We start from the raw sequence: 22,523 nt of genomic DNA on the forward strand, positions 1-22,523 counted from the left end.
GCTTCACTGTAGGGATGGTGCCGCCACCACCATGCTTCACTGTAGGGATGGTGCCACCACCACCATGCTTCACAGTAGGGATGGTGCCGCCACCACCATGCTTCACTGTAGGGATGGTGCCGCCACCACCATGCTTCACTGTAGGGATGGTGCCGCCACCACCATGCTTCACTGTAGGGATGGTGCCGCCACCACCATGCTTCACTGTAGGGATGGTGCCGCCACCACCATGCTTGACTGTAGGGATGGTGCCAGGTTTCCTCCAGACGTGACGACGCTTGGCATTCAGGCCAAGAGTACAAACTTGGTTTCATCACACCAGAGAATCTTGTTTCTCCTGGTCTGAGTCTCTTTAGGTGCCTTTGTCAAACTCCAAGCGGGCTGTCATGTGCCTTTTATTGAGGAGTGGCTTCCGTCTCCCCACTCTACCATAAAGGCCTGATTGGTGGAGTGCTGCAGAGACGGTTGTCTTGAATGTGCTAAAATAACTAAAAACACATTTTTGCTTTGTCATTATGGGGTATTGTGATGTCATTATGGGGTATTGTGATGTTATTATGGGGTATTGTGATGTCATTATGGGGTATTGTGATGTCATTATGGGGTATAGATTGATGAGGGGGAAAAAAATAATTGTATACATTTTAGAATAAGGCTGTAACGTATTGTACTGGTGGATGTAGATGTAGTGGAGACTCAGGTATTGTACTGGTGGATGTAGATGTAGTGGAGACTCAGGTATTGTACTGGTGGATGTAGATGTAGTGGAGACTCAGGTATTGTACTGGTGGATGTAGATGTAGTGGAGACTCAGGTATTGTACTGGTGGATGTAGATGTAGTGGAGACTCACGTATTGTACTGGTGGATGTAGATGTAGTGGAGACTCACGTATTGTACTGGTGGATGTAGATGTAGTGGAGACTCACGTATTGTACTGGTGGATGTAGATGTAGTGGAGACTCACGTATTGTACTGGTGGATGTAGATGTAGTGGAGACTCAGGTATTGTACTGGTGTAGAGACTCACGTATTGTACTGGTGTAGAGACTCACGTATTGTACTGGTGGATGTAGATGTAGTGGAGACTCAGGTATTGTACTGGTGTAGAGACTCACGTATTGTACTGGTGTAGAGACTCACGTATTGTACTGGTGGATGTAGATGTAGTGGAGACTCACGTATTGTACTGGTGGATGTAGATGTAGTGGAGACTCAGGTATTGTACTGGTGTAGAGACTCACGTATTGTACTGGTGTAGAGACTCACGTATTGTACTGGTGGATGTAGATGTAGTGGAGACTCACGTATTGTACTGGTGTAGAGACTCACGTATTGTACTGGTGGATGTAGATGTAGTGGAGACTCACGTATTGTACTGGTGTAGAGACTCACGTATTATACTGGTGGATGTAGATGTAGTGGAGACTCACGTATTGTACTGGTGGATGTAGATGTAGTAGTGGAGACTCACATATTGTACTGGTGGAGAGACTCACGTATTATACTGGTGGATGTAGATGTAGTGGAGACTCAGGTATTGTACTGGTGTAGAGACTCACGTATTGTACTGGTGTAGAGACTCACGTATTGTACTGGTGGATGTAGATGTAGCGGAGACTCAGGTATTGTACTGGTGGATGTAGATGTAGTGGAGACTCAGGTATTGTACTGGTGGATGTAGATGTAGTGGAGACTCAGGTATTGTACTGGTGGATGTAGATGTAGTGGAGACTCAGGTATTGTACTGGTGGATGTAGATGTAGTGGAGACTCAGGTATTGTACTGGTGGATGTAGATGTAGTGGAGACTCACGTATTGTACTGGTGGATGTAGATGTAGTGGAGACTCACGTATTGTACTGGTGGATGTAGATGTAGTGGAGACTCACGTATTGTACTGGTGGATGTAGATGTAGTGGAGACTCACGTATTGTACTGGTGGATGTAGATGTAGTGGAGACTCAGGTATTGTACTGGTGGATGTAGATGTAGTGGAGACTCACGTATTGTACTGGTGGATGTAGATGTAGTGGAGACTCACGTATTGTACTGGTGGATGTAGATGTAGTGGAGACTCACGTATTGTACTGGTGGATGTAGATGTAGTGGAGACTCAGGTATTGTACTGGTGTAGAGACTCACGTATTGTACTGGTGGATGTAGATGTAGTGGAGACTCAGGTATTGTACTGGTGTAGAGACTCACGTATTGTACTGGTGTAGAGACTCACGTATTGTACTGGTGGATGTAGATGTAGTGGAGACTCAGGTATTGTACTGGTGTAGAGACTCACGTATTGTACTGGTGTAGAGACTCACGTATTGTACTGGTGGATGTAGATGTAGTGGAGACTCAGGTATTGTACTGGTGTAGAGACTCACGTATTGTACTGGTGTAGAGACTCACGTATTGTACTGGTGGATGTAGATGTAGCGGAGACTCACGTATTGTACTGGTGGATGTAGATGTAGTGGAGACTCAGGTATTGTACTGGTGTAGAGACTCACGTATTGTACTGGTGTAGAGACTCACGTATTGTACTGGTGGATGTAGATGTAGTGGAGACTCACGTATTGTACTGGTGTAGAGACTCACGTATTGTACTGGTGGATGTAGATGTAGTGGAGACTCACGTATTGTACTGGTGGATGTAGATGTAGTAGTGGAGACTCACATATTGTACTGGTGGAGAGACTCACGTAGTATACTGGTGGATGTAGATGTAGTGGAGACTCACGTATTGTACTGGTGTAGAGACTCACGTATTATACTGGTGGATGTAGATGTAGTGGAGACTCACGTATTGTACTGGTGGATGTAGTAGTGGAGACTCACATATTGTACTGGTGGAGAGACTCACGTATTGTACTGGTGGATGTAGATGTAGTGGAGACTCACGTATTGTACTGGTGGATGTAGATGTAGTGGAGACTCACGTATTGTACTGGTGGATGTAGATGTAGTGGAGACTCACGTATTGTACTGGTGGATGTAGATGTAGTAGTGGAGACTCACGTATTGTACTGGTGGAGAGACTCACGTATTGTACTGGTGGATGTAGATGTAGTGGAGAGTAGCCTGCTGTAGACTGAAGACCAACACCACGGTACGATGCAGGATATCACTGGTCTCAGCAAAGAACTGGTCAAAGCCCCAACACTTCTCCTGGTCAGCCTCCAAGATGTTGGCTAGGACTGGGGTCAGCAAGCTCTGGAGTCCCCTGGAGGAGAGAGAGAGGTCAGAGGGTAGTCAGCCTCCAAGATGTTGGCTAGGACTGGGGTCAGCAAGCTCTGGAGTCCCCTGGAGGAGAGAGAGAGGTCAGAGGGTAGTCAGCCTCCAAGATGTTGGCTAGGACTGGGGTCAGCAAGCTCTGGAGTCCCCTGGAGGAGAGAGAGAGGTCAGAGGGTAGTCAGCCTCCAAGATGTTGGCTAGGACTGGGGTCAGCAAGCTCTGGAGTCCCTTAGAGGAGAGAGAGAGGTCAGAGGGTAGTCAGCCTCCAAGATGTTGGCTAGGACTGGGGTCAGCAAGCTCTGGAGTCCCCTGGAGGAGAGAGAGAGGTCAGAGGGTAGTCAGCCTCCAAGATGTTGGCTAGGACTGGGGTCAGCAAGCTCTGGAGGCCCCTGGAGGAGAGAGAGAGGTCAGCCTCCAAGATGTTGGCTAGGACTGGGGTCAGCAAGCTCTGGAGGCCCCTGGAGGAGAGAGAGAGAGGTCAGAGGTCAGCCTCCAAGATGTTGGCTAGGACTGGGGTCAGCAAGCTCTGGAGGCCCCTGGAGGAGAGAGAGAGGTCAGAGGGTAGTCAGCCTCCAAGATGTTGGCTAGGACTGGGGTCAGCAAGCTCTGGAGTCCCCTGGAGGAGAGAGAGAGGTCAGAGGGTAGTCAGCCTCCAAGATGTTGGCTAGGACTGGGGTCAGCAAGCTCTGGAGTCCCCTGGAGGAGAGAGAGAGGTCAGAGGGTAGTCAGCCTCCAAGATGTTGGCTAGGACTGGGGTCAGCAAGCTCTGGAGGCCCCTGGAGGAGAGAGAGAGGTCAGCCTCCAAGATGTTGGCTAGGACTGGGGTCAGCAAGCTCTGGAGGCCCCTGGAGGAGAGAGAGAGAGGTCAGAGGTCAGCCTCCAAGATGTTGGCTAGGACTGGGGTCAGCAAGCTATGGAGGCCCCTGGAGGAGAGAGAGAGGTCAGAGGTTAAAGGTCAGCCTCCAAGATGTTGGCTAGGACTAGGGTCAGCAAGCTCTGGAGGCCCATGGAGGAGAGAGAGGTCAGGGGGTTAGAGGTCAGGTGATTAGAGGTCAGGTAATTTACTAGTTTTAATGGACCAGAGGACCTACTTGGAGGAGCTGCAGTAGACAGGGGTAGAGGTCAGGGGGTAGAGGTCAGGGGGTAGAGGTCAGGGGGTTAGAGATCAGGGGGTTAGAGGTCAGGGGTAGACTAGAGTACGTACTTGGACAGGTTGCAGGAGACAGGCATCTCTGTGCTCCACTCAATCTTCCCGTTCTCAAACTTCTGCTGCCCAGAGACGGTTCCTGATGGCTTCTCTGTGATGATTTTATACCTGATGGGAGACAGGACAACAACGTCACTATACAAAACCTTCAGTCACCGAGACAAACATCTCATCTCATTTTACAGATGCTGTCACACCTATCCAAAGGACTTCAAGGAGCCACTCCTCTCCCATTTGTGCTTTATTGGACAGGACACGGGCCCAGAGGAAAGAGACAGGTCCTGAAACAGGACACGGGCCCAGAGGAAAGAGACAGGTCCTGAAACAGGACACGGGCCCAGAGGAAAGAGACAGGTCCTGAAACAGGACACGGGCCCAGAGGAAAGAGACAGGTTCTGAAACAGGACACGGGCCCAGAGGAAAGAGACAGGTCCTGAAACAGGACACGGGCCCAGAGGAAAGAGACAGGTCCTGAAACAGGACACGGGCCCAGAGGAAAGAGACAGGTTCTGAAACAGGACACGGGCCCAGAGGAAAGAGACAGGTCCTGAAACAGGACACGGGCCCAGAGGAAAGAGACAGGTCCTGAAACAGGACACGGGCCCAGAGGAAAGAGACAGGTCCTGAAACAGGACACGGGCCCAGAGGAAAGAGACAGGTCCTGAAACAGGACACGGGCCCAGAGGAAAGAGACAGGTTCTGAAACAGGACACGGGCCCAGAGGAAAGAGACAGGTCCTGAAACAGGACACGGGCCCAGAGGAAAGAGACAGGTCCTGAAACAGGACACGGGCCCAGAGGAAAGAGACAGGTCCTGAAACAGGACACGGGCCCAGAGGAAAGAGACAGGTCCTGAAACAGGACACGGGCCCAGAGGAAAGAGACAGGTCCTGAAACAGGACACGGGCCCAGAGGAAAGAGACAGGTCCTGAAACAGGACACGGGCCCAGAGGAAAGAGACAGGTCCTGAAACAGGACACGGGCCCAGAGGAAAGAGACAGGTCCTGAAACAGGACACGGGCCCAGAGGAAAGAGACAGGTCCTGAAACAGGACACGGGCCCAGAGGAAAGAGACAGGTTCTGAAACAGGACACGGGCCCAGAGGAAAGAGACAGGTCCTGAAACAGGACACGGGCCCAGAGGAAAGAGACAGGTCCTGAAACAGGACACGGGCCCAGAGGAAAGAGACAGGTCCTGAAACAGGACACGGGCCCAGAGGAAAGAGACAGGTCCTGAAACAGGACACGGGCCCAGAGGAAAGAGACAGGTCCTGAAACAGGACACGGGCCCAGAGGAAAGAGACAGGTCCTGAAACAGGACACGGGCCCAGAGGAAAGAGACAGGTCCTGAAACAGGACACGGGCCCAGAGGAAAGAGACAGGTCCTGAAACAGGACACGGGCCCAGAGGAAAGAGACAGGTCCTGAAACAGGACACGGGCCCAGAGGAAAGAGACAGGTCCTGATACAGGACACGGGCCCAGAGGAAAGAGACAGGTCCTGAAACAGGACACGGGCCCAGAGGAAAGAGACAGGTCCTGAAACAGCAGTGGGCTGATCTGAGCCCCTGCTGGAGCGGTAGCTATATACAGTATATTCAGAAACTATTCCGACCTCTTGACTTCTTCCACATTTTGTTACGTTACAGCCTAATTCTAAAATGGATTAAATCGTTTTTTCCCCCCTCTTCAATCTACACACAATACGCCATAATGACATCACAATACCTCATAATGACATCACAATACCTCATAATGACATCACAATACGCCATAATGACATCACAATAGCTCATAATGACAAAGCAAACAGTTTTTTTTTTTTGTTGTAAGTATTGAGACCCTTAATTCAGTACTTTGTTGAAGCACCTTTGGTAGTGATTACACCCTCTAGTCTTATTGGGGTCTGACGCTACAAGCTTGGCACACCTGTATTTGGGGAGTTTCTCCCATTCTTCTCTGCAGATACTCTCAAGCTCTGTCAGGTTGGATGGGGAGCGTCGCTGCACAGCTATTTTCAGGTCTCTCCAGAGATGTTCGATCGGGTTCAAGTCCGGGCTCTGGCTGGGCCACTCAAGGACATTCAAAGACTCAAGCGTTGTCTTGGATGTGTAATTAGGGTCGTTGTCCTGTTGGACGCTGAACCTTCGCCCCAGTCTGAGGTCCTGAGTGCTCTGGAGCAGGTTTTCATCTCTGTACTTTGCTACACCAGTCCCTGCCGCTGAAAAACATCCCCACAGCATGATGCTGCCACCACCATGCTTCACCGTAGGGATGGTGCCGCCACCATGCTTCACTGTAGGGATGGTGCCGCCACCATGCTTTACTGTAGGGATGGTGCCGCCACCACCATGCTTCACCGTAGGGATGATGCCGCCACCACCATGCTTCACTGTAGGGATGGTGCCAGGTTTCCTCCAGACGTTACGCTTGGCCTTCAGACCAAACATTTCAATCTTGGTTTCATCAGACCAGAGAACCTTGTTTCTTATGGTCTGAGTGTCCTTTAGGTGCCTTTTGGTAAACTCCAAGCGGGCTGCCAGGTACCTTTTACTGAGGAGTGGCCACTCTACCATAAAGGCCTGATTGGTGGTGTACTGCAGAGATGCTTGTCCTTCTGGAAGGTTCTCCAATTGCCAGAGAGGAACTCTGGAGCTCTGTCAGAGTGACCATTGGGTTCTCAGTCACCTCGTGACCAAGGCCCTTCTCCCGATTGCTCAGTTAGGAAGAGTCTTGGTGGTTCCAAACTTCTTCCATTTAAAAATGGAGGCCACCATGTTCTTGGGGACCTTCAATGCTGCAGAAATGTTTTGGTACCCTTCCCCAGATCTGTACCTCGACACAATCCTGTCTCGGAGCTCTATGGGCAATCCCTTCGACGTCATGGCTTGGTTTCTGCTCCGACATGCACTGTCAACTGTGGGACCTTATATAGACAGGTGTGTGCCATACCAAATCATGTCCAATCGGTTGAATTTACCACAGGTGGACTCCAATCAAGTTATAGAAACATCTCAAGGATGATCAATGGAAACAGGATTTACCTGAGCTCAATTTCGAGTATCACAGCAAAGGGTCTGAATACTTAGTTCTTAGACCACCCTAGGTCAACAGGATGTAGTTCTTAGACCACCCTAGGTCACCAGGATGTAGTTCTTAGACCACTAGACCACCCTAGGTCACCAGGATGTAGTTCTTAGACCACTAGACCACCCTAGGTCAACAGGATGTAGTTCTTACACAACCCTAGGTCAACAGGATATAGTTCTTAGACCACCCTAGGTCAACAGGATATAGTTCTTAGACCACCTTAGGTAAACAGGATATAGTTCTTAGACCAACCTACGTCACCAGGATGTAGTTCTTAGACCACCCTAGGTCAACAGGATATAGTTCTTAGACCACCCTAGGTCAACAGGATGTAGTTCTTAGACCATCCTAGGTCAAACGGATATAGTTCTTAGACCACCCTAGGTCAACAGGATATAGTTCTTAGACCACCCTAGGTCAACCGGATGTAGTTCTTAGACCACCCTAGGTCAACCGGATGTAGTTCTTAGACCACCCTAGGTCAACCGGATGTAGTTCTTAGACCACCCTAGGTCAACCGTATGTAGTTCTTAGACCACCCTAGGTCAACAGGATATAGTTCTTAGACCAACCTACGTCACCAGGATGTAGTTCTTAGACCACCCTAGGTCAACAGGATATAGTTCTTAGACCACCCTAGGTCAACAGGATGTAGTTCTTAGACCACCCTAGGTCACCAGGATGCAGTTCTTAGACCACCCTAGGTCAACAGGATGTAGTTCTTAGACCACCCTAGGTCAACAGGATATAGTTCTTAGACCAACCTACGTCACCAGGATGTAGTTCTTAGACCACCCTAGGTCAACAGGATATAGTTCTTAGACCACCCTAGGTCAACAGGATGTAGTTCTTAGACCATCCTAGGTCAAACGGATATAGTTCTTAGACCACCCTAGGTCAACAGGATATAGTTCTTAGACCACCCTAGGTCAACCGGATGTAGTTCTTAGACCACCCTAGGTCAACCGGATGTAGTTCTTAGACCACCCTAGGTCAACCGGATGTAGTTCTTAGACCACCCTAGGTCAACCGTATGTAGTTCTTAGACCACCCTAGGTCAACAGGGTATAGTTCTTACACCACCCTAGGTCAACAGGATATAGTTTTTAGACCACTAGACCACCCTAGGTCAACAGGATGTAGTTCTTAGACCACCCTAGGTCACCAGGATGCAGTTCTTAGACCACCCTAGGTCAACAGGATGTAGTTCTTAGACCACCCTAGGTCAACAGGATATAGTTCTTAGACCACTAGACCACCCTAGGTCAACAGGATATAGTGCTTAGACCATCCTAGGTCAACAGGATATAGTTCTTAGACCAACCTACGTCACCAGGATGTAGTTCTTAGACCACCCTAGGTCAACAGGATATAGTTGTTAGACCACCCTAGGTCAACCGGATGTAGTTCTTAGACCACCCTAGGTCAACCGGATGTAGTTCTTAGACCACCCTAGGTCAACAGGATGTAGTTCTTGGACCACCCTAGGTCAACCGGATGTAGTTCTTAGACCACCCTAGGTCAACCGTATGTAGTTCTTAGACCACCCTAGGTCAACAGGGTATAGTTCTTAGACCACCCTAGGTCAACAGGATATAGTTCTTAGACCACTAGACCACCCTAGGTCAACAGGATGTAGTTCTTAGACCACCCTAGGTCACCAGGATGCAGTTCTTAGACCACTAGACCACCCTAGACCACCAGGATATAGTTCTTAGACCTCTAGACCACCAGGATGCAGTTCTTAGACCACCCTAGGTCAACAGGGTATAGTTCTTAGACCACCCTAGGTCAACAGGATATAGTTCTTAGACCACTAGACCACCCTAGGTCAACAGGATGTAGTTCTTAGACCACCCTAGGTCACCAGGATGCAGTTCTTAGACCACTAGACCACCCTAGACCACCAGGATATAGTTCTTAGACCTCTAGACAACCAGGATATAGTTCTTAGACCACTAGACCACCCTAGGTCAACAGGATGTAGTTCTTAGACCACCCTAGGTCACCAGGATGTAGTTTAGACTACCCTAGACCACCAGGTTATAGTTCTTAGACCTCTAGACCACCAGGAGGCAGTTCTTAGACCTCTAGACCACCAGGAGGCAGTTCTTAGACCTCTAGACCACCAGGAGGCAGTTCTTAGACCTCTAGACCACCAGGAGGCAGTTCTTAGACCTCTAGACCACCAGGAGGCAGTTCTTAGACCTCTAGACCACCAGGAGGCAGTTCTTAGACCTCTAGACCACCAGGAGGCAGTTCTTAGACCTCTAGACCACCAGGAGGCAGTTCTTAGACCTCTAGACCACCAGGATGCAGTTCTTAGACCTCTAGACCACCAGGAGGCAGTTCTTAGACCTCTAGACCACCAGGAGGCAGTTCTTAGACCTCTAGACCACCCGGAGGCAGTTCTTAGACCTCTAGACCACCAGGAGGCAGTTCTTAGACCTCTAGACCACCAGGAGGCAGTTCTTAGACCTCTAGACCACCAGGAGGCAGTTCTTAGACCTCTAGACCACCAGGAGGCAGTTCTTAGACCTCTAGACCACCAGGAGGCAGTTCTTAGACCTCTAGACCACCAGGAGGCAGTTCTTAGACCTCTAGACCACCAGGAGGCAGTTCTTAGACCTCTAGACCACCAGGATGCAGTTCTTAGACCTCTAGACCACCAGGAGGCAGTTCTTAGACCTCTAGACAACCAGGAGGCAGTTCTTAGACCTCTAGACCACCAGGAGGCAGTTCTTACATGACTTCCTTGTTCCTGCGTGGTCCTTCGAAGGGTCTGAAGGGGAGGGACCCGGTGGCAGCGTGGAAGAAGGTGACTCCGATGCTCCACAGGTCAACCGTCGCACCATACTTCTTCTGGTGCTCTTTCCTCAGCACTGCACGCTCATACATGTCAGGGTGCTGTTGGAGACACACAGAGAGATACACAGGGAGACACACAGAGAGACACACAGAGAGAGACACAGAGAGAGACACAGAGAGAGACACACAGAGAGACACACACAGAGAGACACACACAGAGAGACACACACAGAGAGACACACACAGAGAGACACACACAGAGAGACACACACAGAGAGACACACACAGAGAGACACACACAGAGAGACACACAGAGAGACATAGAGAGAGACACAGAGAGAGACACACACAGAGAGAGACACAGAGAGAGACACAGAGAGAGACACAGAGAGAGACACAGAGACACACAGAGAGAGACACAGAGAGAGAGACACACACAGAGAGAGACACACAGAGAGAGAGACACACAGAGAGAGACACACACAGAGAGAGACACACACAGAGAGAGACACACAGAGACACAGAGAGACACACAGAGAGAGAGACACACACAGAGAGAGAGACACACACAGAGAGAGACACACACACAGAGAGAGACACACACAGAGAGAGACACAGAGAGAGACACAGAGAGAGACACACACACACAGAGAGAAACACACAGAGAGACACACACAGAGAGACACATGTCATGTTGAGCTGAAGTCCATAGCAGATTATTCCTTTAGATGAGTAAAGTGTCCTATTGTAGGTGAGAGGTCCAAACGGCAGGCAGAGGTCGGAGGTCAGGAGACTCACCAGATATTCCTCAGTGCCGTAAAGAGAGACAAACTGCTCATCGTCATCTAGTTCTCTGGCTGCTCCGAAATCAGTCAGCTTATAGACGGACCTCCCATCCTCGCCGATGACACGCATGATGTTGCCTGGTTTGATGTCACGGTGCACGATGCCGTACTCTCTGAGATGGTTCATACCAGCTACTGTTAATATACAGGACAGGGTTATTAGTCACATTACCACAGAGCAGCGTTACCACCTCAACCCACAGAGCAGCGTTACCACCTCAACCCACAGAGCAGCGTTAGTCATTACCACTTCAACACACAGAGCAGCGTTACCACCTCAACACACAGAGCAGCGTTACAGTCATTACCACCTCAACCCACAGAGCAGCGTTAGTCATTACCACTTCAACACACAGAGCAGCGTTACCACCTCAACACACAGAGCAGCGTTACAGTCATTACCACCTCAACACACAGAGCAGCGTTAGTCATTACCACCTCAACCCACAGAGCACCGTTACCACCTCAACACACAGAGCAACATTAGTCATTACCACCTCAACCCACAGAGCAGCATTAGTCATTACCACCTCAACACACAGAGCAGCATTACAGTCATTACCACCTCAACATACAGAGCAATGTAAGTCATTACCACCTCAACACACAGAACAGTGTTACAGTCATTACCACCTCAACACACAGAGCAACATTAGTCATTACCACCTCAACCCACAGAGCAGCGTTACCACCTCAACCCACAGAGCAGCGTTACAGTCATTACCACCTCAACACACAGAGGAGCATTAGTCATTACCACCTCAACCCACAGAGCAGCGTTACCACCTCAACACACAGAGCAGCATTAGTCATTACCACCTCAACACACAGAGCACCAGTCAACCTGACACTAACATACAGGATCAGAGTTTTGATCAGAGTGGTAGTAGGTAGGGTAAGGTAGGTTTGATCAGTTGATGTTGAGATGAGGTGATAATGGGTAGTGGATGTTTAGACGAGGTGATAATGGGTAGTTGATGGTGAGGTGATAATGGGCAGTTGATGTTGAGATGAGGTGATAATGGGTAGTTGATGGTGAGGTGATAATGGGTAGTTGATGGTGAGGTGATAATGGGTAGTTGATGTTTAGACGAGGTGATAATGGGTAGTTGATGGTGAGGCGATAATGGGCAGTTGATGGTGAGGTGATAATGGGTAGTTGATGGTGAGGTGATAATGGGTAGTTGATGGTGAGGTGATATTGGGTGGGTGATGGTGAGGTGATAATGGGTAGTTGATGGTGAGGCAATAATGGGTAGTTGATGGTGATGTGAGGCGATAATGGGCAGTTGATGGTGAGGCGATAATGGGTAGTTGATGGTGAGGCGATAATGGGTAGTTGATGGTGAGGCGATAATGGGTAGTTGATGGTGAGGCGATAATGGGTAGTTGATGTTGAGGTGATAATGGGTAGTTGATGGTGAGGTGATAATGGGTAGTTGATGGTGAGGTGATAATGTGTAGTTGATGGTGAGACGAGGTGATAATGGGTAGTTGATGGTGAGGTTATAATGGGTAGTTGATGGTGAGATGAGGTGATAATGGGTAGTTGATGGTGAGGTGATAATGGGTAGTTGATGTTGAGGTGATAATGGGTAGGTGATTGTGAGGTGATAATGGGTAGTTGATGGTGAGGCAATAATGGGTAGTTGATGGTGATGTGAGGCGATAATGGGTAGTTGATGGTGAGGTGATAATGGGTAGTTGATGGTGAGGTGATAATGGGTAGTTGATGGTGAGGTGATAATGTGTAGTTGATGGTGAGACGAGGTGATAATGGGTAGTTGATGGTGAGACGAGGTGATAATGGGTAGTTGATGGTGAGATGAGGTGATAATGGGTAGTTGATGGTGAGGTGATAATGGGTAGTTGATGTTGAGGTGATAATGGGTAGGTGATTGTGAGGTGATAATGGGTAGTTGATGGTGAGGCAATAATGGGTAGTTGATGGTGATGTGAGGCGATAATGGGTAGTTGATGGTGAGGCGATAATGGGTAGTTGATGGTGAGGCGATAATGGGTAGTTGATGGTGAGGTGATAATGGGTAGTTGATGGTGAGGTGATATGGGTAGTTGATGTTGAGGTGATAATGGGTAGTTGATGTTGAGGTGATAATGGGTAGTTGATGGTGAGGTGATAATGGGTAGTTGATGGTGAGGTGATAATGGGTAGTTGATGGTGAGACGAGGTGATAAGGTGTGTGTGTGTCTGTAAGAAATGTGTGTGTGTGTGTGGTGTGGTGTGGTGTGTGTGGTGTGTGTGGTGTGTGTGTGTGGTGTGTGTGTCCAGTCCTTCTTACCCACGTCCTGTAGCACGATAAGGAACTCATCCTCGGGGAGTCCGTAGGCATTAGAAGACTCCTCCAGCACCGTATACAGACTCCCACAGGGACAATACTCCATCACCAACACCTTGTGGCGGGTGTTGGACTGGGACAGGAAATAACATGTTAGTTAGCACGACTGACACCTCACTGAGACAAACACACACCTGGTCTGATCAACACCTCACTGAGACAAACACACACCTGGTCTGATCAACACCTCACTGAGACAAACACACACCTGGTCTGATCAACGGTTCCACTTTCTGTTTCAGAGATACCTCCACTAGGTAGTGTTATTCTACTGATAGTATATACTGATAGAGATACCTCCTCTAGGTAGTGTTATTCTACAGATAGTATATACTGATAGAGATACCTCCACTAGGTAGTGTTATTATACAGATAGTATATACTGATAGAGATACCTCCTCTAGGTAGTGTTATTCTACAGATAGTATATACTGATAGAGATACCTCCACTAGGTAGTGTTATTCTACTGATAGTATATACTGATAGAGATACCTCCTCTAGGTAGTGTTATTCTACAGATAGTATATACTGATAGAGATACCTCCTCTAGGTAGTGTTATTCTACAGATAGTATATACTGATAGAGATACCTCCTCTAGGTAGTGTTATTATACAGATAGTATATACTGATAGAGATACCTCCTCTAGGTAGTGTTATTATACAGATAGTATATACTGATAGAGATACCTCCACTAGGTAGTGTTATTCTACTGATAGAGATACCTCCACTAGGTAGTGTTATTCTACTGATAGAGATACCTCCACTAGGTAGTGTTATTCTACTGATAGAGATACCTCCTCTAGGTAGTGTTATTCTACAGATAGTATATACTGATAGAGATACCTCCTCTAGGTAGTGTTATTCTACTGATAGAGATACCTCCACTAGGTAGTGTTATTCTACTGATAGAGATACCTCCACTAGGTAGTGTTATTCTACTGATAGTATATACTGATAGAGATACCTCCTCTAGGTAGTGTTATTCTACTGATAGAGATACCTCCTCTAGGTAGTGTTATTCTACAGATAGTATATACTGATAGAGATACCTCCACTAGGTAGTGTTATTCTACTGATAGAGATACCTCCACTAGGTAGTGTTATTCTACTGATAGAGATACCTCCACTAGGTAGTGTTATTCTACTGATAGAGATACCTCCACTAGGTAGTGTTATTCTACTGATCGAGATACCTCCACTAGGTAGTGTTATTCTACAGATAGTATATACTGATAGAGATACCTCCACTAGGTAGTGTTATTCTACAGATAGTATATACTGATAGAGATACCTCCACTAGGTAGTGTTATTCTACTGATAGAGATACCTCCACTAGGTAGTGTTATTCTACTGATAGAGATACCTCCTCTAGGTAGTGTTATTCTACAGATGGTATCTCTATCAGTATATACTATCTGTAGAATAACACTACCTAGAGGAGGTATCTCTATCAGTAGAATAACACTACCTAGAGGAGGTATCTCTATCAGTAGAATAACACTACCTAGTGGAGGTATCTCTATCAGTAGAATAACACTACCTAGTGGAGGTATCTCTATCAGTATATACTATCTGTAGAATAACACAACCTAGTGGAGGTATCTCTATCAGTAGAATAACACTACCTAGTGGAGGTATCTCTATCAGTAGAATAACACTACCCAGAGGAGGTATCTCTATCAGTAGAATAACACTACATAGTGGAGGTATCTCTATCAGTAGAATAACACTACCTAGTGGAGGTATCTCTATCAGTAGAATAACACTACCTAGTGGAGGTATCTCTATCTGTAGAATAACACTACCTAGTGGAGGTATCTCTATCAGTATATACTATCTGTAGAATAACACTACCTAGTGGAGGTATCTCTATCAGTAGAATAACACTACCTAGAGGAGGTATCTCTATCAGTATATACTATCTGTAGAATAACACTACCTAGAGGAGGTATCTCTATCAGTATATACTATCTGTAGAATAACACTACCTAGAGGAGGTATCTCTATCAGTATATACTATCTGTAGAATAACACTACCTAGTGGAGGTATCTCTATCAGTATATACTATCTGTAGAATAACACTACCTAGTGGAGGTATCTCTATCAGTAGAATAACACTACCTAGTGGAGGTATCTCTATCAGTAGAATAACACTACCTAGAGGAGGTATCTCTATCAGTAGAATAACACTACCTAGTGGAGGTATCTCTATCAGTAGAATAACACTACCTAGAGGAGGTATCTCTATCAGTATATACTATCTGTAGAATAACACTACCTAGTGGAGGTATCTCTATCAGTATATACTATCTGTAGAATAACACTACCTAGTGGAGGTATCTCTATCAGTATATACTATCTGTAGAATAACAATACCTAGTGGAGGTATCTCTATCAGTATATACTATCTATAGAATAACACTACCTAGTGGAGGTATCTCTATCAGTAGAATAACACTACCTAGTGGAGGTATCTCTATCAGTAGAATAACACTACCTAGAGGAGGTATCTCTATCAGTATATACTATCTGTAGAATAACACTACCTAGTGGAGGTATCTCTATCAGTAGAATAACACTACCTAGTGGAGGTATCTCTATCGGTATATACTATCTGTAGAATAACACTACCTAGAGGAGGTATCTCTATCAGTATATACTATCTGTAGAATAACACTACCTAGTGGAGGTATCTCTATCAGTAGAATAACACTACCTAGTGGAGGTATCTCTATCAGTATATACTTCCACTAGGTAGTGTTATTCTACTGATAGAGATACCTCCACTAGGTAGTGTTATTCTACAGATAGTATATACTGATAGAGATACCTCCACTAGCAAGTGTTATTCTACTGATAGAGATACCTCCACTAGGTAGTGTTATTCTACAGATAGTATATACTGATAGAGATACCTCCTCTAGGTAGTGTTATTCTACTGATAGAGATACCTCCACTAGGTAGTGTTATTCTACTGATAGAGATACCTCCACTAGGTAGTGTTATTCTACAGATAGTATATACTGATAGAGATACCTCCTCTAGGTAGTGTTATTCTACTGATAGAGATACCTCCACTAGGTAGTGTTATTCTACTGATAGAGATACCTCCACTAGGTAGTGTTATTCTACTGATAGAGATACCTCCACTAGGTAGTGTTATTCTACTGATAGAGATACCTCCTCTAGGTAGTGTTATTCTACTGATAGAGATACCTCCTCTAGGTAGTGTTATTCTACTGATAGAGATACCTCCACTAGGTAGTGTTATTCTACAGATAGTATATACTGATAGAGATACCTCCACTAGGTAGTGTTATTATACTGAAAGAGATACCTCCACTAGGTAGTGTTATTCTACAGATAGTATATACTGATAGAGATACCTCCTCTAGGTAGTGTTATTCTACAGATAGTATATACTGATAGAGATACCTCCACTAGGTAGTGTTATTCTACTGATAGAGATACCTCCACTAGGTAGTGTTATTCTACTGATAGAGATACCTCCTCTAGGTAGTGTTATTCTACAGATAGTAAATAACGACAGAGATACCTCCACTAGGTAGTGTTATTCTACAGATAGTATATACTGATAGAGATACCTCCACTAGGTAGTGTTATTCTACAGATAGTAAATACCGATAGAGATACCTCCACTAGGTAGTGTTATTCTACAGATAGTAAATACCGACAGAGATACCTCCTCTAGGTAGTGTTATTCTACTGATAGAGATACCTCCACTAGGTAGTGTTATTCTACTGATAGAGATACCTCCACTAGGTAGTGTTATTCTACAGATAGTATATACTGATAGAGATACCTCCTCTAGGTAGTGTTATTCTACTGATAGAGATACCTCCACTAGGTAGTGTTATTCTACTGATAGAGATACCTCCACTAGGTAGTGTTATTCTACAGATAGTATATACTGATAGAGATACCTCCACTAGGTAGTGTTATTCTACTGATAGAGATACCTCCTCTAGGTAGTGTTATTCTACAGATAGTATATACTGATAGAGATACCTCCTCTAGGTAGTGTTATTATACAGATAGTATATACTGATAGAGATACCTCCACTAGGTAGTGTTATTCTACAGATAGTATATACTGATAGAGATACCTCCACTAGGTAGTGTTATTCTACTGATAGAGATACCTCCACTAGGTAGTGTTATTCTACTGATAGAGATACCTCCACTAGGTAGTGTTATTCTACTGATAGAGATACCTCCACTAGGTAGTGTTATTCTACTGATAGAGATACCTCCACTAGGTAGTGTTATTCTACTGAAAGAGATACCTCCACTAGGTAGTGTTATTCTACAGATAGTATATACTGATAGAGATACCTCCTCTAGGTAGTGTTATTCTACAGATAGTATATACTGATAGAGATACCTCCACTAGGTAGTGTTATTCTACTGATAGAGATACCTCCACTAGGTAGTGTTATTCTACTGATAGAGATACCTCCTCTAGGTAGTGTTATTCTACAGATAGTAAATACCGACAGAGATACCTCCACTAGGTAGTGTTATTCTACAGATAGTATATACTGATAGAGATACCTCCACTAGGTAGTGTTATTCTACAGATAGTAAATACCGATAGAGAAACCTCCACTAGGTAGTGTTATTCTACAGATAGTAAATACCGACAGAGATACCTCCTCTAGGTAGTGTTATTCTACTGATAGAGATACCTCCACTAGGTAGTGTTATTCTACTGATAGATACCTCCACTAGGTAGTGTTATTCTACAGATAGTATATACTGATAGAGATACCTCCTCTAGGTAGTGTTATTCTACTGATAGAGATACCTCCACTAGGTAGTGTTATTCTACTGATAGAGATACCTCCACTAGGTAGTGTTATTCTACAGATAGTATATACTGATAGAGATACCTCCACTAGGTAGTGTTATTCTACTGATAGAGATACCTCCTCTAGGTAGTGTTATTCTACAGATAGTATATACTGATAGAGATACCTCCTCTAGGTAGTGTTATTCTACAGATAGTATATACTGATAGAGATACCTCCACTAGGTAGTGTTATTCTACTGATAGAGATACCTCCACTAGGTAGTGTTATTCTACTGATAGAGATACCTCCACTAGGTAGTGTTATTCTACTGATAGAGATACCTCCACTAGGTAGTGTTATTCTACTGATAGAGATACCTCCACTAGGTATTGTTATTCTACTGATAGAGATACCTCCTCTAGGTAGTGTTATTCTACAGATAGTATATACTGATAGAGATACCTCCACTAGGTAGTGTTATTCTACAGATAGTATATACTGATAGAGATACCTCCACTAGGTAGTGTTATTCTACTGATAGAGATACCTCCACTAGGTAGTGTTATTCTACTGATAGAGATACCTCCTCTAGGTAGTGTTATTCTACTGATAGAGATACCTCCACTTGGTAGTGTTATTCTACTGATAGAGATACCTCCACTAGGTAGTGTTATTCTACTGATAGAGATACCTCATCTAGGTAGTGTTATTCTACTGATAGAGATACCTCCACTAGGTAGTGTTATTCTACTGATAGAGATACCTCCTCTAGGTAGTGTTATTCTACTGATAGAGATACCTCCACTAGGTAGTGTTATTCTACTGATAGAGATACCTCCACTAGGTAGTGTTATTCTACTGATAGAGATACCTCCACTAGGTAGTGTTATTCTACTGATAGAGATACCTCCACTAGGTAGTGTTATTCTACTGATAGAGATACCTCCACTAGGTAGTGTTATTCTACAGATAGTATATACTGATAGAGATACCTCCTCTAGGTAGTGTTATTCTACTGAGAGATACCTCCTCTGGGTAGTGTTATTCTACTGATAGAGATACCTCCACTCGGTAGTGTTATTCTACTGATAGAGATACCTCCACTAGGTAGTGTTATTCTACAGATAGTATATACTGATAGAGATACCTCCACTAGGTAGTGTTATTCTACTGATAGAGATACCTCCAATAGGTAGTGTTATTCTACTGATAGTATATACTGATAGAGATACCTCCACTAGGTTGTGTTATTCTACAGATAGTATATACTGATAGAGATACCTCCACTAGGTTGTGTTATTCTACAGATAGTATATACCGATAGAGATACCTCCACTAGGTAGTGTTATTCTACAGATAGTATATACCGATAGAGATACCTCCACTAGGTAGTGTTATTCTACAGATAGAGATACCTCCTCTAGGTAGTGTTATTCAACTGATAGAGATACCTCCACTAGGTAGTGTTATTCTACTGATAGAGATACCTCCTCTAGGTAGTGTTATTCTACTGATAGAGATACCTCCTCTAGGTAGTGTTATTCTACTGATAGAGATACCTCCACTAGGTAGTGTTATTCTACTGATAGAGATACCTCCACTAGGTAGTGTTATTCTACAGATAGTATATACTGATAGAGATACCTCCTCTAGGTAGTGTTATTCTACAGATAGTATATACTGATAGAGATACCTCCACTAGGTAGTGTTATTCTACAGATAGTATATACTGATAGAGATACCTCCACTAGGTAGTGTTATTCTACAGATAGTATATACTGATAGAGATACCTCCACTAGGTAGTGCTATTCTACAGATAGTATATACTGAGAGATACCTCCACTAGGTAGTGTTATTCTACTGATAGAGATACCTCCTCTAGGTAGTGTTATTCTACTGATAGAGATACCTCCACTAGGTAGTGTTATTCTACAGATAGTATATACTGATAGAGATACCTCCACTAGGTAGTGTTATTCTACTGATAGAGATACCTCCACTAGGTAGTGTTATTCTACAGATAGTATATACTGATAGAGATACCTCCACTAGGTAGTGTTATTCTACAGATAGTATATACTGATAGAGATACCTCCACTAGGTAGTGTTATTATACTGAAAGAGATACCTCCACTAGGTAGTGTTATTCTACAGATAGTATATACTGATAGAGATACCTCCACTAGCTAGTGTTATTCTACTGATAGAGATACCTCCTCTAGGTAGTGTTATTCTACTGATAGAGATACCTCCACTAGCTAGTGTTATTCTACTGATAGAGATACCTCCACTAGGTAGTGTTATTCTACTGATAGAGATACCTCCACTAGGTATTGTTATTCTACTGATAGAGATACCTCCTCTAGGTAGTGTTATTCTACTGATAGAGATACCTCCACTAGGTAGTGTTATTCTACAGATAGTATATACTGATAGAGATACCTCCACTAGGTAGTGTTATTCTACTGATAGAGATACCTCCTCTAGGTAGTGTTATTCTACTGATAGAGATACCTCCTCTAGGTAGTGTTATTCTACTGATAGAGATACCTCCACTAGGTAGTGTTATTCTACAGATAGTATATACTGATAGAGATACCTCCACTAGCTAGTGTTATTCTACTGATAGAGATACCTCCACTAGGTAGTGTTATTCTACTGATAGAGATACCTCCTCTAGGTAGTGTTATTCTACTGATAGAGATACCTCCTCTAGGTAGTGTTATTCTACTGATAGAGATACCTCCACTAGGTAGTGTTATTCTACAGATAGTATATACTGATAGAGATACCTCCACTAGGTAGTGTTATTCTACTGATAGAGATACCTCCACTAGGTAGTGTTATTCTACTGATAGAGATACCTCCTCTAGGTAGTGTTATTCTACTGATAGAGATACCTCCACTTGGTAGTGTTATTCTACTGATAGAGATACCTCCACTAGGTAGTGTTATTCTACTGATAGAGATACCTCATCTAGGTAGTGTTATTCTACTGATAGAGATACCTCCACTAGGTAGTGTTATTCTACTGATAGAGATACCTCCACTAGGTAGTGTTATTCTACTGATAGAGATACCTCCACTAGGTAGTGTTATTCTACTGATAGAGATACCTCCTCTAGGTAGTGTTATTCTACTGATAGAGATACCTCCACTAGGTAGTGTTATTCTACTGATAGAGATACCTCCACTAGGTAGTGTTATTCTACTGATAGAGATACCTCCACTAGGTAGTGTTATTCTACTGATAGAGATACCTCCACTAGGTAGTGTTATTCTACTGATAGAGATACCTCCACTAGGTAGTGTTATTCTACAGATAGTATATACTGATAGAGATACCTCCTCTAGGTAGTGTTATTCTACTGAGAGATACCTCCTCTGGGTAGTGTTATTCTACTGATAGAGATACCTCCACTAGGTAGTGTTATTCTACTGATAGAGATACCTCCACTAGGTAGTGTTATTCTACAGATAGTATATACTGATAGAGATACCTCCACTAGGTAGTGTTATTCTACTGATAGAGATACCTCCACTAGGTAGTGTTATTCTACTGATAGTATATACTGATAGAGATACCTCCACTAGGTTGTGTTATTCTACAGATAGTATATACTGATAGAGATACCTCCACTAGGTTGTGTTATTCTACAGATAGTATATACCGATAGAGATACCTCCACTAGGTAGTGTTATTCTACAGATAGTATATACCGATAGAGATACCTCCACTAGGTAGTGTTATTCTACAGATAGAGATACCTCCTCTAGGTAGTGTTATTCAACTGATAGAGATACCTCCACTAGGTAGTGTTATTCTACTGATAGAGATACCTCCTCTAGGTAGTGTTATTCTACTGATAGAGATACCTCCTCTAGGTAGTGTTATTCTACTGATAGAGATACCTCCACTAGGTAGTGTTATTCTACTGATAGAGATACCTCCACTAGGTAGTGTTATTCTACAGATAGTATATACTGATAGAGATACCTCCTCTAGGTAGTGTTATTCTACAGATAGTATATACTGATAGAGATACCTCCACTAGGTAGTGTTATTCTACAGATAGTATATACTGATAGAGATACCTCCACTAGGTAGTGTTATTCTACAGATAGTATATACTGATAGAGATACCTCCACTAGGTAGTGCTATTCTAC

At 44.5% G+C, this 22,523-nt stretch overlaps 1 protein-coding gene across 1 annotated transcript in view; it reads right to left on the minus strand.

Annotated features, from left to right (window-relative positions):
- Window positions 1-22,523, minus strand: part of LOC116371233 (serine/threonine-protein kinase TBK1-like) — a 79,779-nt gene that overhangs the window by 40,702 nt on the left and 16,554 nt on the right. Inside the window, exons 4-8 of the mRNA XM_031820091.1 lie at window positions 13,479-13,608; window positions 11,132-11,313; window positions 10,272-10,432; window positions 4,437-4,547; window positions 3,042-3,221 (exon numbers count right to left, since the gene is read on the minus strand). Of these exons, the coding sequence (XP_031675951.1) occupies window positions 3,042-3,221; window positions 4,437-4,547; window positions 10,272-10,432; window positions 11,132-11,313; window positions 13,479-13,608 (764 nt within the window). The remainder of the gene's footprint in view (window positions 1-3,041; window positions 3,222-4,436; window positions 4,548-10,271; window positions 10,433-11,131; window positions 11,314-13,478; window positions 13,609-22,523) is intronic.

This window comes from Oncorhynchus kisutch, unplaced genomic scaffold (genome assembly GCF_002021735.2).
Source record: "Oncorhynchus kisutch isolate 150728-3 unplaced genomic scaffold, Okis_V2 scaffold3040, whole genome shotgun sequence".
Lineage (NCBI taxonomy): Eukaryota > Metazoa > Chordata > Actinopteri > Salmoniformes > Salmonidae > Oncorhynchus > Oncorhynchus kisutch.